At 49.2% G+C, this 17715-nt stretch overlaps 1 gene segment (V, D, J or C); it reads right to left on the bottom strand.

The window, feature by feature from the left end:
• Positions 1-10100: 10100 nt before the first annotated feature.
• LOC112657840 (T-cell receptor alpha chain C region-like) overlaps positions 10101-17715 on the bottom strand; it is a 50561-nt gene continuing 42946 nt past the window's right edge. The window contains 4 exon segments of the C gene segment in view: positions 10101-10640; positions 11339-11446; positions 12251-12295; positions 13823-14074. Coding sequence covers positions 11340-11446; positions 12251-12295; positions 13823-14074 — 404 coding nt within the window.

Below are 17715 nucleotides of genomic sequence, written 5' to 3'. Positions count from 1 at the left end.
AGACTCCTTGGTGAGCAGGGAGCTCGATGTGGGGCTCCATCCCTGGACCTGGAGATCATGACCTGAGCCAAAGTCAGACACTTGACTGACTGAACCACTGAGGTGCCCTTGTAATTAGATACAGCTTTATCAAGTGGTTTCTAGATTATTTTGTGTGGATTGATAAATAGGTATTTTTGAATAAAAAGAATGTCTGAACTTTGAGGCAAATGCATTGTAAACTGGGAATAAGAATTTTAAAGGGGTGCCTGGGTGCCTCGGTTGGTTGAGCATTGGACTCTTGGTTTCGGCTCAGGTCATGATCTCAGGGTTGTGGGATCAATCTCTGCATTCTGGCTCCATGCTCAATGGGGCTATGGGGGTGAGAGTATTTATTTGGCATTCTCTCTCCCTCTCCCTCTGCCCCTCTTCCTGCTCTCTCTCTGAAAAAAATAAATCTTAAAAGAGTTTTATCAAGGAAAGCATTGCAATGTTCAGAGCCTTTAAATATACAGATTTTGTTAATGGTTTTCAATGATCTTGAGATAGCAAGTTCCCATTATTCAGGTTATCTATTGTCTCAGATAATTTACCCAAGCCAGTGAACATCAACAAGATACATTCATCTTTGATGTGTCTTTTCACCATTTGTAATAGGGCCGAAAGGCTAGAGAATGCTTTTGGAGTTTTGAGTTTAAATTTAGTTAAATGCTCATTACAAATGACTAATTTGTTTTAAGGCCATTGTTGACTTGCTCAATGGTTCTCAACTCTGAACGTACAAAAGGATTAGCTGTGGAACTATTTCTTCAAGTTTAGAAGAATGTTATTACCCCCTACTCCACTCCCCTAACTGGGTTTCTGATTCTTTGGTGTTTTTGTTTTTGTTTTTCCCTAGCTAAAAGACATGATATATGAGAGGCACTGAACCAGAATAGGTAATGTGTTCATTAGATGCCTCTTCTTATTTCTGGACCTTTCTCAATACCCACCAGCTGTGTTGTGATAATGCCTCTCCCTGGACCTTACACATGGGTGCTCAATACAACATATTGAACGAGTGGATTTTGAGTATTACAGTATGCAGAATAACAGCATTTCCTGCTGCCTGTAGCTCATACCTTTTATGAGGTGGATTTATTTTTATTTTCTGTGTTCTTTGTGGGGCTGGAAGCTATTTGCCACAACCACTGTAGTAGCTTGTTCTCTGCCATTCCCTGCAGTGGTGGGAAGCCCAGCCCTGAGCACCTCCTGCCCACACATTTCCTGTCCCCTATCACGTGGAAACCATCTCCTGTGTTTTCTTAGCAGCCTATACCTTTGGCCTCTTTGATCATACCCTTTCATCTTGGGGCTTCAAAATACTTTTGTTATGATGGTTGGAAAATACTCAGCAAGGTCACAGAGGCCTGTTCCCTGGTTGTGGAGGCTCAGAAAGCTAGCACTGGCTGGTTACCAGAAGCTTGGAGTGCCTAAACTAAAGTTTGAGTGCTATATGACTTTGTAACTCCACTTAATTTTTAAAAAGTTTACCAAATATCAAAAAAGGAACTCTCCTATGAGGGAAGACAGCACTTCCCAGAACAAGGAATCTTGGATGAGAAAACGAGAAAAGAGTAGGAGAAACCTTCTGAAGAGCAAAATAAAACACATTTTATTTGCTTACACTGAATAAGAGGGTCCAAGCTTATTGCAAAATGTGTGGAGGGGATGAAAAATATTTTCCAGCCCCAGCACCCTGCCCCAGGCAGCCTGTTGCAGAAAGCATTCTCCTGGATTGGAAAGTGTTGATTTAAGAACCCCTTGCGCAGCTTATTGTCTGTAGTGACCTTTTGTGCTACAGGTCCCTGAGTGGCTTAGTCTTAAGTGTCTGCTTCAGCTTGGGTCATGATTCTGGGGTCCTGCCATCCAGCCCCATGTTGGGCTTCCCCGCTCAGGAGGGAGTCTGCTTTGTGTTCTATCTTTGCCCCTCCCCACTACTCATGCTCTCTCTCAAATAAATAAATCTTAAAAAAAAAAATTAGCACATAATTAGGCACCTAGGTACTGTACTCTGTAGTGCATGGGGTTATAAAAATAAGACCTAACTCTTCCTGTTCAGGAGTGAGTGAGCTAATACTGAGTGTCTACCACGTGTCTGGAAGGGCATTAAGTGCCCTCCTGCTCTTTGTTTCCCTATAAATTCCATGAAGTGAGGAGGTGATACTCCTTTCCAGAAGAGGAAATGGAAATGCAGTTTGCAAGTGTTAGGCTTTGAATCTTATTTCTGTCTTACTCCAAAGCATTTGGATTGGGCTTTGAATATGATAAATAAATAATAAGCATGGGGATAATAATACACATGCCAACAAAATGTAAGTGAGAGTATCTTGTTAATGTAATTGCTCTACAAATATGTCAGTACTCTTATGGCAGTGATCAGAAATGCTGAGAACCATTTCACACTTACTGATTTTCTCCCTCAGCGGCATGTCCAGTTTTACTGGCTTTGGGCTACAGGACTATGGTGGCCAATGGCAGGCCTTCCTCTTTCCCCAGAGGAGAGAGACTTTGCTAGGAGTCCTCATTCAATTCAGTGTTCAGGCTTGCTCTTCTTTTTTAAATTCCAGGGATGAACAACTTTTAACTTTTTATTATTGAGATTCTCTCTCTCTCTCTTTCTCACACACACACACACGTGCACACACATGAACACACCAGACTAGTAAAATAAACTCCCAGATGCCCAACACTCAGTTTCAACAATTAGCAACATTCTCCCTCAATCTAGTTTTAGGCGATTACTTAAACACATCCAGAGGTAGAGCACCTTCTTCCTAATACTCCATTATTTAGTTAAAAAATATCTGTGTAAGGTACTACAGAGAGATACAGAATCAGAACAGACCAGGTGCCTCCCCCTCTGAGCCTTAAATCCTAGCTGGGAAGAGAGCCAGATTAGCATAAAAACAGAATCCTGTTGTTCTATGGGAGGAGTGGAGGAAATAAACTGTCTGAGGTTGTTGTAAATGGAGCAGGGGAGGGAGGTCCTCGGAAGTGGTCAGGAAAGCCATCTCTGAGAGGGTGACGTTTTGGCTCAGATCTGACCACTGAGAGAGCCAAGGGCCTGGCCAGCCTAGTTTTCACTGTACTAACTGTGCTGCCATGTGAGTGAGTAGTGGAGTTTGCTTGTGTAGAAAATACTGCCTCAGGGGATTCACAGCACAGGCCTCTGCTTTGCCTTCTCGTCTGACTGTAAAGAGGGAATCAAGTAGATGCAAAGTCACAGAAGAGGGAAGGGACATTGAGCAGAATGCAGGACATTGGTCTTGGGCAAGTCCAGGGACCCCTAGGTCTTTTCCATTCTTTCCTCGAAGCATCTGGAACCAGGTGGTACTGGGTGTCGGCGGTGCTTTGTGGATGGCCAGGGAGTCTAGTGCTGCTGCGGGCCTAGTGCGCTGTGATCCCAAGTAAGCCACTTCACCTGCTTCCTCATTTGTGAGGGAGCTCATACTCTGCCTCCTGCTTGGGTTTTCTGCGAAGATCACAGGAGATAATGTTTGCTTTGGTGTCCAACAGGCTAGTGTGTGGTGAAGATTGTAGATAAGGATGCTGCCCAACCAGGTTGCCTGCTAAATCACTGGAATAATGGGTCAGCAAGAAGTGACACCCTAGCGTTTGCTAAAAATAGGGTCTTGAGGTCTCCACTGGCAAGATGTCCTTTGTAAGGTTAACCCAGTTTCCTCCGATCAAGGCTGGAAGCATGAAGTGGAGACCAGTTGCTCACCACTCTCTAAACGTCATTCCTTCATGTACTTACATTCTCTTAAGTCTTGCCAGCCTTGTCTTACATTTATATGCTCTTCCTCTAATATTTTCATTTCTCCTCCTTGGCCGAATTGTAATTGGGTAGTACAGGGAAAGGGTAGACAGGCAGTCTTTGCCTCAGTGAGATTTTTGAAAGGTTTTGAACATGGTCGGGGGGTCCCTGCCGCATGGGTCCTACTGCCTCTGGAATGGAAACATGTTCCCATTTCCAGAGCGAACAGGAAGACGGGGCTCTTCCCAAAGGTGCGAAAAGCCCCCTGGAGCCACTTGGGGTATTCTGGCCTTTGGGAAGATGGACGCCCAGAGAAGCTGCCCACTGGAGGGTGCTGCAGAGGTCTGCCTTATGCTTTCAGGCCTGTGTCCTCTGGGGCCTCCAGGGACCTTTCTGTGGGCAGAGAGGCTCCACAGGGTGAGAGGGGACATCAGAATCAAAAGTGTTTGGGGGTAGGGGATCAGGGAGCCCTAGAGTGCCCTGGGGCCAGGAATGGTGGCTTTTGTCAGAAACTGGGTCACAGCCTTGCCATTATGTCTGGCAGGCTCTCCATCAAGTTCTCTTGGAAGCTGGGAGCCATGGAGGGAGCAGGAAAACGTGCCTGCTGGTGTAGTGAGAGGCTCCCGTGCCATGGTGAAGGGAGAGGGGTCATCTGCTATGGGAAACAGCACATGTGAGTGGGGCCTGGGAGCCTGCTGGCCAGGGGCTGGCCTCGGTCAGTGTGCTGGGCCAGCCTGACAATCAGCATGTGGGGTCACAGTCCCTTTTCCCAGCTGTTGCCATGGACATGGGTGGGCGTTTACTAAGCTTGTACACCCTTATCCCTTCGACAGCAGTGAGAAGTGGGCAGCTACTTTATAGTTTATTCACATGATTGGTGAAAACCTGGGACTCAGATGTTGAAGGCTAGTGAGGGGCGGCAAAGCTTACAGATGACCACGGGTTATCCTGACTCCCCAAAATCTGATAACAGAAACCTCCGTCATGCAAGTACAGTAACTGACACGTCTCTTTCATGCCCACATACTCATTGGACTCACTGGACTGTTAGCTCCTTGAGGACAGACACTGTATTTTTAAAAAAATATTTTATTTATTTATTCATGAGAGACAGAGAGAGAGAGGCAGAGACATAGGCAGAGGGAGAAGCAGGCTCCCTATGGGAAGCCCGATGTGGGACTCGATCCCAGGACCCTGACACCATGACCTGAGTCTGAGGCAGACCCTCAACCGCTGAGCCACCCAGGCACCCGGAAAACAGTTTCCGGGTTTAATGGGGACAGTACTTACATTGAGATATAGTTTACATGCACTAAAATGCACAAGTCTCTGGTGTACACTTTGAGACATTTTGACATGTGTATACACCCAAGTCACCATCACTCAGATCGCGGTACAGGTAATTGCTGCCACCCTGAAAGTCCCTCATGCCCTTTCCCAGTCGATCCTTTTACCCGAAGGGCATCCACTATTCTCATTTCTACAGCGGTGATTAGTTTTGCCTATTCTTGAACGTCAGAGTTGTACAGAGATAACCCCTGGAGCCTGGCACCGGTCTGGCAGGTGGCAGGAGTGCAACGTGAAAGGAAGCCCTGGTTCCGAAACTGCCCTGCGAGAGAGCACTGATCTCACGGGAAGCTGAGGCTGTGGGCGGACGCAAGGCCGGGGCAGCGCGGACCGGGCCCAGGTCCCCGCTCCGGGCGCGGGCGCTCCTCGGGCTCCCCGCAGCGCCGCCCTCTGGCGCCTGCTGACCCGCCCGGTGGTGCCCCCTGCCGGCCGCCGGCCTCACCCGGACCCACGTCCCCGGCGGGAGGGGCGAGGCTCCCCCACTCCCCGGAGCCCCGAGCGGCCACCGGCAAAGGGCAGGGCCTCCGTTCGCGGAAGGACAGTCACCTGCCCTTTTATTTTCCTCCGAAGGAGATTTTCCTAAGTTTTGGGGGCTTTCCTTCCCCCAGAATAGGGACGAAGGGCAGGCGGCCTTTTCGGTGGAGCGCTGCTGCCCCCAGCTGGCCGCGGGGGACACCGCCGCCGGGGGCGCCGTCCGAGCCCCGCGCGTCTGGCGTCTGGGCTCCGGGGCTCCTTCCCCGCGTCCTGAGCCCCGGGTCTTCGCCGGGCAGGCGTCTGCGAGGGCCACCACCCGGCCCCGGAGCCCCGGCCCGGAGTGAGGCCCTTCCCCGGAGAGCCCGCCCGCCCCAGCTGTGTGTGGGGGGCGGCCGGGCCGGACGGAAGCTTGCAGGGCCTGCCCAGTGTAAGCAAATGCTTCCTCGGGTGTGGTCAAGTCAAGGTCTGACCTCAGGGCTCGGCGCAGGGGAGGGCAGAGGCGGCGGGAGCGCTGCGGTGGGTGGCGGCTGCCCCTCCCAGCGCTCCTCTTCCCGGCGCACCTGCGGTCGGTGGCGGCCGGTGGCGGCCGGTGGCGGTCTAACGGCCCAGCCAGCCTGGCCCAGACACGTGGCCCCGGGCGATGCTATCTCTCACTCAGTATTTTTAACTCCTCTTTGCAGAGGATGTGGCTTCTGCGGGAGAGCTTCAAAGGTGCCCCGTTTGCCCCTCTCGGCGACCATGACGTCATGGAAGCGGGGAGGGGAGGCCCTCGGCCCCCAAACACCTGGTGGGAAGTGGGAGAGTTTTTCCACTTCCTGTCCTACTTCTGGCTACTGACTCAGTGTCTGACCTGTTTATTAATTTCAAAGTATAGCTCTCCGGTGTGGGACTCAGAGGAAACCCAAGGCATGTGTGTGTCTGGGTGTCTGGGGCTGGAAACCAGATGGCCTTACACGAGGTCCTGCCGGGCGGGTGACAGCACTGGGCTCCTGGCTTGCCCCCTGCACGTCAGGAGTTCTCTGTCCCACACAGCGCTCCAGGAAATAGGCCAGAGAAGGGCTTTTAAGATAGGACTCGTGGGCAGAGTGAGGTAGAACCGTAATGCGACCTCTGGCCCCTGACCTTGGACTGGTTGTGCAGTGACCTCAGTTCTGACTCCCTGGCACCCAGAGTTCCATCCTCCAGACTCTATTGGATGATTACCCCCCTGGGGGTTTCACTGGCCAATGGGCCATCGCTCAGGTTTTGCTTTTCCTGGTAGTTCTTGACAGGTTATTCTGAGCTCTTGGCAAAACTGAAATAGTGGCTCACCCAGCTGACTCCTCTATTAATCTCCGTCTTCCTTTCTCTTACGCTCCTTCCGCAGCCCCCACCGACTTGGCTGCCTTCCCAGTGCCTAATGGCACTAAGTATTTATTTGTTCATTTGCTACTTAAGTGTATATTAAGCATCTGTTGTGTGCCAGCCACTGTGCTAGGTGTTGCAGACACACTGAATGAGCAAGATACATTTCTCATCCTGAGGAGTGGGTAGTTGAGTGGACTTTCTTGCCAAGATATCACCTGATAAGTAAGGTGATATTGTTAAAACTTTACATGTGACCCAGGGAGTTGGATTTTAATGGGTAAACCAAGAAGATAAATAATCCTTAAAAACTCAGATGGCTGCCTCTCCAACGGTGGGTCATGGCAGAGGGGGTCACTTGGTGGGAGCTGAAGACCCCACCACACTTTGAGATGTCCCTGCAGCACATACTTACTTAGCCCCCTTCTCTTGAGGGGACAGTGATTCCAATTACACTGAGGGGGCTGGTCTCTGGGTAAGGTGTCAGAGAATCCTCTAGAATCTCAGAACAGTGGTCATGAGAAGTCATTTGGTTCATTCTTTTGCCTCCAGGGCTGGCCTGTGCTTAAGCAATTTGGGGCAGGAGGGTGTCTGTCCAGACAACTCCATTCTACAACTGGCTTTGGCGACACATTCACTAGTGGGGTAGTGGCCTTCTCTCCTTGAGGTTGCCTTCTGTTCCTGGGGCCTGGGGCTCTCCAGGGCTGGGCCTTTGTATGGATGTGATAACGGGTGTCTGGGTTTCCTCAGGAGCCTCTTCCTTCCAGGCTGAGTGGTGCCTGGTCCCTTACTGCACTGAGGGGCTCTGCTGCAGTGACCCTAAGCCTGGTGCTGGAGGCCTTCTAGGGGGCTCAGGAACCCTTTGTCTGAGCCTTCTCGTAAGGGTATTTTAAAAAATATATGTATGTATTCATGAGAGACACACAGAAAGAGGTAGAGACATAGGCAGTGGGAGAAGCAGGCTTCCTGTGGGGAGCCCGATGTGGGGCTTGATCCCAGGACTCTGGGATCACTACCTGAGCCAAAGGCAGATGCTTAACCACTGAACCACCCAGGTACCCTTTGTAAGGGTATTTTAATTCCCTCTGTCACCCTAGTGGGGCCCAAGGCCAGACATGAGAACAGGGTGGATCAAGATGAGTGGGGTCTCCATGCCACCCCCTCAGCACTTGCTCCACAGCTGCCCTCTGACTCGGCTCTCATTGGCTTTAGGCTTCCCTTAGACTTGAGGGAAGGTTCTTGCTGGGATGGAGGAACCCTGATTTGAGATGGACATGTCTCAGGGGGTGTGCTAACCCTGCTTTCCAGATGAACTCTACATGCCTGAGGCCTTGTCACCCTTGGCTTGGGCTGGGCCTGGAAGGGGGTACCTTTGCTCCCTCCGTGGGTCTGGGTGGATCCCCAGCCACTGCCCATCACCTCGTAGGTCCTTGGGTGGCTTTAGAAGTCCATGACTTCAGGGCCGTGGCAACTGAGGGCCCTGGGCTGGCATGACTCCATAGGCTCCCCTGGCCTCCTCCCAGGTTCTTTGAGGGAGTCTGTTTTTATTTTAGTCTCTTCTCTGCCTCTGAGGGCCTTCCCTCCTGTCCCCTGCCCTAAACCCCGTGTCTCCTTCAGCCTCAGCATCTTTGCTGCCACCAACTCTCAGGAGCTGAGCTGCCCCAGCCACCCATACACATCCATTGCCTGGATCTTTTGTATACAGACCAAAGTGAATTACTGCTTTAGGAGGAAAAGAAGATAAACTAATTTGCCTTAGGTTTTTAATGGTTGATAGAGGCTTGCTCAATTAACCCTCCCCCAGGGCATTTTCATTTACTAGGGGGAGGAGAATGCTTTAATTAAAAGAAATTCCCCATGGTGGGATCTCTGGCATTGTGCCAGGTCGATGGGGAGACAGATTAAAGTTCTCCGCAGGTGGCAGTACCACCTTTGGGAAGGTGGTACCTTGTCCTCTTGTGTGGGAGAGTGACCCACTGTGATGGGATGTCCTCTGTGGCTGTTTCCTTTAGTGATCTTTAAGGGGACTTGTATGTAGGCCACAGATGAGGGGACTCAGGGAGAACTGAGGATTCTGTGACTGCCCTGGATAGGACTGACAGGAGACGGACTGGTTCTTAGTTCCACAGAGGCCACACATTTAGAGGTGCGTGGAGCTGGAGGCAGACTCCCAGTCTTAGATGACATTTTACAGGCAGTGACCCTGGAGCTCATGCAAGTGGGGGACACGCCCAAGTCCCCTATTGAGCTGGTGGCTCTATCCCTGTGAAAAGAGGCAGGCCTGAATTGTATAGCTGGAAGGATTTGCATATTTCTGGTTGATTTGGTCAGAGACATGCGCATGAACCATACAGGTGTTTGGGGATAGGACCTCCTCCTACCCCTGGGAGCTGGGAAGCCTGGGCTTGATAGCAGTAATTGTGAAGAGGATGGCTGAATCTCTGAGGGGTGTTCCCATCAATGTCCATGACCTCAGGAAAGGCACTCAGGCTTGGAAGAATACCAGGGGGCCCAGGGAACCTTACCTCCTGTTCTGTAGGTGAGAGCTTAAGACATCCACTGTCCTTGGCAGAGTCTCTGAGCTTGAGGGGAGAGGATTCATTTCTTACATCCAGGCTGGGGGTGGTGGTGGGGGGAGTAGAAAGTCTAGCTAATCTTCATTCCCTTCCCCCGCTCTTAGCCTGGGCACCCCAAAGTTGGGGCATTGAGGGTGGGTGGTCCCCAGCCATGGATTTGTGGGGGCAATGCACAATTTCAATGGGAAAGGAAAGGCAAAGGAAATGTTCCCGGAGGGCAGGAGACAGTGGGTGGTATTTTGGGGATACTTGCTGTGTGGTCCCTGGCTGCCAAATTTCAACTGCCAGTCATTTTCAGTCATGGATGTGGGCCTCCTGCTACTGGTGGCCCAGTGGTGTGGCTGGAAAATGGAGGAGCGAGGACCTGAGCTTTTAAGTGGGTTTGCCTGGCCCCCAACTCAGCCTTCTAAGTGGAATTTTTTACCCGTTGTTCCAAGAAAAGGTTGACTTAAGCAGCTTGTTGAATTAGGCTCTCTGAATGACATCAGGACAAATGCCTTGGTTTCTTTCTGGCCAGCCAGTGATCAATAGCAAGTCGAAAACAACCCTGACCAAACCCAGTGAAACAGAAGCACGGTCTCTGCTCTTCCAAACTGCCTTTAATGAAGGGTAGCAGAATATACAACGTGGCTCAGATAACAGCATAGCAGGGCCTAGATAATCATTTTCCCCACATCTTGGGGGAAAAGGGGATACATATTTCTTTATGAACACTATTAAAAAAAAAAGAAAACTCCTCACAACATTCTTCAGGAGCTAGAGCCCAAGAGGACCCACTGGGGATCCCTCATCCCAGGGGACATAAGAGGCAGTCTCAGGGGAGGGGCTGGGAGTCTCCCCACAGCCAAGAGAGGCCGCAGCAGCTCCCTGGCCTTTGCAGGGAGTGAGAAGCAGCAATGAGGGAACAAAGAGGGTGGAGACAGTGTTTGGCAGCTCTTCAGCATCTTGATCACAAATATCTGGTAGGATCCAGTTGGCGGTGTTGCCAGTGGGGCCAGAGAGGCAGAGGGAGCCTTCTCCTCCATGGAGGCAGAGAGTGTGCCTTTCTGCTTGAAGAGGTGGGAGAGGTACAGTGCATAGCCAGGAGCAGGGGAGTGCCAGGCTCTCACATCCTTGGTGACCTAGGATGAGGAAGAGCAGTGGTTAGGCTAGGTAGGTACTGAGGAGACAGACTAAGGACAGTTAGGGATGCAGATGGAGTTGTCTCTGTTTGTAGAGCTCTAGGAGCTCAACACTGGATTTCTTGTTGATGGTGGTGGAACGGGATGCGGTTGTCAGTGGGATGACCAGGGATACTGGGAGAGAAGGGTATGGAGATGCTAGCTGGGATTAGGGTATAATAGGAATATAATATCTTCTCATCGTATTGGGTGCAGAGGATACAAGGAAAGGAATTGGGGGCCCCTCCAGGTTTTGCAGTGAAAGGGGTACAATAGAAGGCATGGGTATAAATGAGTCTGGGTCCTGAGTTTCTCTTATTTGTCCACTCATTAATGAGTGGCCTTTGCTGTTACTTGGCCTCAACGTCTTCCTTTCCAAAATGAGGATACTAACAGTTGTTCTTCATAATTCGTAGGGGATACATGGCTCAACCGAGGTGCCTGTTGTCACCTGAGGAGTGTACCGTGTCATAGCAATGTTCCAGGCCATTGTTATTAATGACAGGAACCCCTAACAGGAAAAAGTGGAAGAATTTGGTGGGCCCAGCTTTAGAACCTAAAAGCAAGACCCCAGGGGTTGGGAGAGGTTAGCTTTCTGACCTTGGGGATCCACCCTAAGACCCTCACAGCCTGCACTCCCACCTGAGATGCCTACTCACCTCAGCAGGACCACAGCCGCAGCGTCATGAACAGGTTAAATCCGATCACTTTCAGGAGGAGGATGCGTAGCCCAATCACTAGCAGGTTGTAGAAGTTTAGGTCCATATCTGCAAAACCAAGAGGTTATTGGCATGGGCCCCTGAAGTTTGCACCCATGGTTTTCCCAAAAGGTGGGTGGGGTTGGGTCTTAGCTCCTGGCCCACGTCTCTCCCTTTGAGCTGGGATGCACATGTCTTCATAAGCATATTCATTCCTCCAGGGCCAACCATGTTCCATTTCAAAAGGAAAAACCCAACTGCTTTCAGTGTTTATTTTATTTCTGTACCCCTCAGGAATGGGGATGGGGTAGTGCTCAGAACTCATTGTAATCCCTTGGGTCTGGGCCCCTGAGTGAGAAGCTGGTGTCTGGACCCCAAGAGGGATGATTCAATGAAAACAGCTCTGATGGAAGCAAGTGGGTCTGGGACAGGGGGCCGGGAGTGGTGAGGGTCCTGAGAGACAAGACCAGTGCCTCCATGAATTCTGCTGCTTTTCTTGAAAGAAGACAGAACCCCAGCCAATATTACAGAGGGAACATGTCCTCAGGATGAGATGGTTAGTTCAGAGCTCTGCAAAAGCCAGTTGGAAATATCACAGCTGGGCTACCAAGAAACTCTCTTTGGTTCTCCCCACAGTGGAGCAGTGGAAAGGGATATAGAGCCCTAGGGGTGAGTCATGGGTCGAGTAAAACTAAAGACTCATCCTGAAGTACTTAGAAGGGAAAAGAACTTTACAGTGGTGAGAGGAGCCTGGGGATTCAAGAATGTTCTCATTCTTCCTAACTTCCAGATTCACATATTCCTGGCCCCCTCTCCTGTCTAGTCAGGGTGATTGTAAGTACATTTCGAAGCTGGGGTAGATCCCTCTCTTACCTGTTTCAAAGCTTTTCTCTATCAACTTGGCATCACAGGAATAGTCTAAAAGGAGAAACAAAGAAACAAACACAATTTTCTTAAAGTTGAGTGTGCTAACTCTCCTACCTCAGACTCCCTAGGATTTGGGCAGCTGAATCTCCACAGGCCTTCCGTGCTTTCTCGTGGAGGGATCCGGAGGGAACTTGTCACATATGGGCACCTGCTGGGAGGGCCATTGGCCGTGGCAGGATCAACACCCTGGCTTCTGGGTAGCATTCCATCCACTTATGCAAAGTACATATTACATGACACTAGGCCCCAAGGAAACCATTAGACACAGACCCTACCCTTGGGGAGGTTCCAGTCTGGAGTGTGAAAGAGGCAGTAAGACATACACAGTGCAAAGTGGCAAGTGTCATAAGGGGTATCGATGCTCTTATGTATCCCACAAAGTCTTCATTCCTGCACTCCACATTTTGTTCCTTTGTTGTCACCATCTCAATAAATGGCACTGTCATTGACTTAGCTGCTTGAACATAAAATCCAGCCACCTTCCTTGATCTCTTCTTTCCTTCTCATCCCTGCATGGTTCTACCTTTGAATTTGAAAGAGTGTTGACCACTCAACTCCCCTGCTCTCCCTGTCCAGGCCTCCATCATTTGTCTGTGGCAATAGCTTCCTTTCTGCTTCCACTCTTGGCTCCTGTAATCCATTTTCCACTCAGCAGTCAGAGTACTTTTGTAAAAAAGTAAATTGGATGTCATTCTCCTACTTAAAACCAATTGATAGCTTCGTATTGTCCTTAGAGTAGTGGCGGCCCTCTAGTGACCTAGGAGGCCCTGTGATGTGGCCCTTTCCTACTTCCTCCATCTTATCTCCTGCTGCTCTTCCCCTTTCTCCCTGGGTGCCTCTGTCAGGCCTCTCTGCCCTTGGCGTGGCTGGTCCTGTCTTATCCTTTAACACTCATCACACACAGCATTTTCCCAGAGAGCCCTTCCTGGACTCTTGGTCCCTATGTTGGCTGTTTTCTCAAATCCCAAGTGAAAATACATGTTACAATCTGAGGTTCTTTAGATTTCCACTTGCTGATGGATAGTCTTCCCCAACTGAAATGGAGCTTCCTCAGGGCAGATCCCTCACCTGACTTATTTATTCCTCCACTCCAGCACTTGGCATGTTGTACATTGCACAGTCAGTGTTGGTTGAGTGAATGAACAACTAGGTGAGGTTAGATCTTTGGCAGAGAGACAGAAACAAGGGGAAGTATCTTGGAGGAAGGCATCAGACTAGGGCCTGGAAGAGCAGCAAGGGTCAAGTAGCCTGAGCAGAGGCAGGGAGGCAGGAACTCAGGGCAGGTGAGAAGCCAGTGCCCTTCCTACCACCTTCTCCCCATCTGCTCTTTGCCTAGGATATCCTGCAACCTGCCAGGAGGGAGCTCACTGGTGCTCAGTAACAAAAGGGTAGGGGCTTTCCTGACCATGGATGAGGCTGAGACCACTGATCAGAGCAACTTTTAGATGCCATCCCCCTGAGCTCCAGGAATAATGAGGCCCTCAGAATGGGGAGACCCAGCTTGATGGCTGTACTCACTTGAACTGGGGTAGAAGGGCTGCTGGAAGTTTTCCTTGCATTCAATATTAGTCTCGCTGTTCCAGGTCAGGGCCCCATTGCTCTTGGAATCCATAACCTTCATGTCCAGCACAGTACTGTTCAAGCTGATCACTGTGGCCCCCTCCGGTTTTTGGAAATCAGCTTGAGAATCAAAATCGGTGAACAGGCAGACAGTCCTACCGGTTTTAGGGCTTCTCATCTGGTACACAGAGGGGTCAGGGTCCTGGACATCTGTGGGCCAAAAGAAGCCAAGTTAGGAGATGCTGATTTCCCTCCTTGCCCCAACCCAGGCCTGAGTCCAGATGCCAGCGGTGGGTAGGAGCAGGCCTCTGTGAGGCTGGCATGTCACATTCTCAGTCTTTAGGTGGGAAAGAACATTCTAGAAACCAGTGGCTCTAAATGGACTGGGAGTCAGGGCCAGGCACAAGCCACCAGTCCTGGCCAAGAGGCTAGGCTCTCAGTGAAGGCTTTCTGCCTGGCCCTGCCTGCCATTCAGGGAAACCAGAAATGCAGGGCTATTTAATGATACTGTTCATTCTTTTACTTCATAGGAACTTCCTCAAAAGCACAGTAGGCCTAGTAAGCAACAACCTTGCTTTGGCAGGACAAAGCAAGCTTAGAATAAAGGCCCAGCAAAGCAAACCATATGTCTTAGAATTTGGGGTGGCCTCCCCCAAATTGGGCTGGGTATTGACAGGAATTGGAGGTTTGTTTTTATTTATTTAAAAAAGATTTTATTTATTCATGAGAGACACACAGAGAGAGGCAGAGATATAGGTAGAGGGAGAAGCAGGCTCCCCATGGGGAGCCCAATGCTGGACTCTATCCCAGGACCCCAAGATCACGACTTGAACCAAAGGCAGATGCTCAACCACTGAGCCACCCGGGTGTCCCTGAAGCTTTATTATTGGCTGGCATTAAGTTGGAAGATCAGTCACATCACCAGGAGATTTCTCATTGATAAATGTTTTAGACAATAAATCAGAACACCCGCCTCCCAGTCCTGGCTTTACCATTCACTAGATACAAAGCCTTGAGCAAGTCACATCAGCTCCTTAAGGGTCGGGAATTTCATCTGTAAAATGGAGGTATTGCCTCCTCCATCTTCCTAACCAAGCTATTCTGAGACTCAAAGGGGGGAGTTTCTCTACATAAAATTATATTTAACAAACTATAAAGTACTGAATAAATGTGAGTCATTGCCTCTCTTGATAATTAATACCAGGGTATTGTCATGATAACATGCTGCTGAGTTAGATACAGTCAGTTTCTACTCTTCTCCCTCAAAAAGCAGGGGCTGCTGGAGGCTTTTCCTTAGTGCTGAGAATCATTCTTCAGTATTTCTGTAGGGTTTTGTGTTTTTAATGTAACTCTTATTGTTTATTCTTTCAGACCTTCTGCCTTTAGAAGAGGAAACAGAGGTTTGCTGGGAGGGTTAACACATTGGGGCCACCCAGAGAGTTTATAGCAGGGTTGAGACTCGAGTTTCCTGCCCCTGTGGTTCTCTGCTCCCACAGCTTCTCACCATGCATGCAAGGTTTCTCAGACCAGGGGTGTACCCCACTTGTGAGGCCAGCCAGGGTGGCCTTGGCAATGCAGACATCCAGCTGGACCTGAAACCAGAGAAATCAGCCTTTGGCATGGCCTTGGGTTGCTGAGTCAAGGCACCCCAAGGGTGTCAAGTCAAGGGATGGGTCCATGGTCACATGTGAGGGACATCCAAAGTTTTGGCCCTGAGGAATTCTGCTTGTTCTTCTCCAATGTCCCCATATCTGGGAGGTCTGACATCGCTGTGGGTTAGGGCCTTAAGACATAAATCTTTCACAGGGAGAAGAGAGACGAGAAGTCATTATGTGCCACCAACACACCCCAATGGATTTGTTAGTCCTCAGTGGGAGTCATGGGTGGGACTGGGAAGGAGGATGTAGGAGCGTATGGAGGTGCTGAGAGAATGTAGCCTTGAGGAGAAGGTAGAGGGTAATGTGCCACCAATGCAGTTTCGGCTTAGAGGGGAAAAGGAATTGAGGTGGGGGCCAGATGTTGAACTTTGAGTCCTGGTTAAACACTTACTCAACTCCTAGAGCCAGTAAATGTCAGGCTAGAGAGGGTCTAGACCATGCTGTTCAATATGATAGTCTTTAGCTACATGTGGCTATTTAAATTAAAACTAAGCACAATGAAATAAAATTAAAATTTAATTAAAAATTCATTTTAAAAGCTTAATAGCTACCATATTGGACAGAGCAGGTTGATAGAACACTTCCATCATCCCAGAAAGTTCTACTGGACAGCATTGGTCTGGAAAGAGCTATGCCACAGAACATGAGATTTTGAGGCTGAGTGTGGGCCTTAAAAACCATCTTTAAGTCTGTGGGAGTGGGAGGTGACTCCATCAGGGGCAGACCAATTTTTGCTCAACTTTGCTAGTGAGAGATAAAAATGAAATAGCGATCAATGAAGTCAGAAGACTTGAGGTGACTTTAGCTGCTCTCAAGTCTCGTTTTTACCAAGACTTGGTACCTTTTAGGCTTTCCTATCTGCCTTTTTGCTGTTGTTTCTCCCGTCCAGCTTACCTACCTCTGATTTCCTCTCTTACTTCCCTCACTTCCCTGCCCTCTCCGTCCCCCCATTCTCTTTCTCAAGCTCATCTTCGAGATTATCTGATTGTGTCACTTTTTGTTTAGAATAATTCAGGGACTCCCTATTGCCCATAGCATAATGACCATATTTCCTGGCATGACATTCGGGTGCTGCCATGATCTGGAGAGCTTGAACTTTTTTCTCTCAAGTTCTTTATGTGCCCTATATGAGTAGAGCTGCACCAATCTCTTCATATTGGCATCCTGTAATGTAAGTTTCATGATGGCACAGGCCTATCTCTGGCTTACTGCCATATCCCTGGGTCTGCCATATAGTAGGTGCTCAAGAAACAATTGTTGGATAAATAAATGGATAAATAAATTGCAAAATTCTTGCTTATCAGAACTTTTTGGGAAAAAAAAGCTGAGTACTGATACCTAAACTTGATTTTTTTTCTAGTCCCTTTTACTTCCACTCTCATGTACCTCTAGTGTAACCTTATCTTTTTGTCTGAAGACAAGAAATGAATCACTTTTAATTTGGAGGTCTTTAGGGTCCATCTGCCAGAGCCCTGGAAGGAGAGGCATCCTGTTCCACCTTAGCAAAACATATCCTGCCACTGATGACATCTCAGAAGTCGGCCTTAGCAAGACTGGATCAATTCTTTTGATGCAGAAGTTCAGCTATTCTAGATCCTAACCTTACATTTTAATTCAAAATTGACCACAGAAGCACATGTCTGAATGCTCTAGTGCTTTGGGTGGATAGGGGCACAACAGTGATTGAAAGCTTCCTTACCACTAAATCTATGCTTTGTCTTTAGTACTAGGAACCCAGAAGTGTGAGTTATCAACCCTGACTCTGGGTCCCATTGAGCCTCTGGTGAGCATCAGAAGGCAGTGAACCTGGGCAGTTATGCAAACTCTGGTTCCTTTGCCAAATCTCAACTGAGAGGCAATACCTTCATATCACCCATAATGTCCCCATTACAGAAACCCTTGGATTTCTCTTCCTCTGAGGGATGGGTGTAACCTATCAGATCCCATTGAAGAAGGAGAGAGGAGGTCCCTAGGACATGAGGTATCCATGGAAGGGCCTGGCCCCTCTCACTTCATATCTGTGTACATTTCTAAATTGGATCCCAGTTTCCCAGTTGCTGGTTTTGGCCCTAATTGTCTGTATTGTCTTGAAGGCTCTAGAATTCCCTTTCTCTATTGTCTAAGAAGACATTTTATTTGCTTTTCTCTGCATCCTAATTTATTATCAGATGTGTTTACTTAGGCCAAAATGCA

Source organism: Canis lupus, chromosome 8 (genome assembly GCF_003254725.2).
Source record: "Canis lupus dingo isolate Sandy chromosome 8, ASM325472v2, whole genome shotgun sequence".
In the NCBI taxonomy this organism is placed as follows: Eukaryota; Metazoa; Chordata; class Mammalia; order Carnivora; family Canidae; genus Canis; species Canis lupus.
Note: the sequence above shows the minus strand (reverse complement) of the source record. Positions and strands in the feature narration are given on the sequence as shown.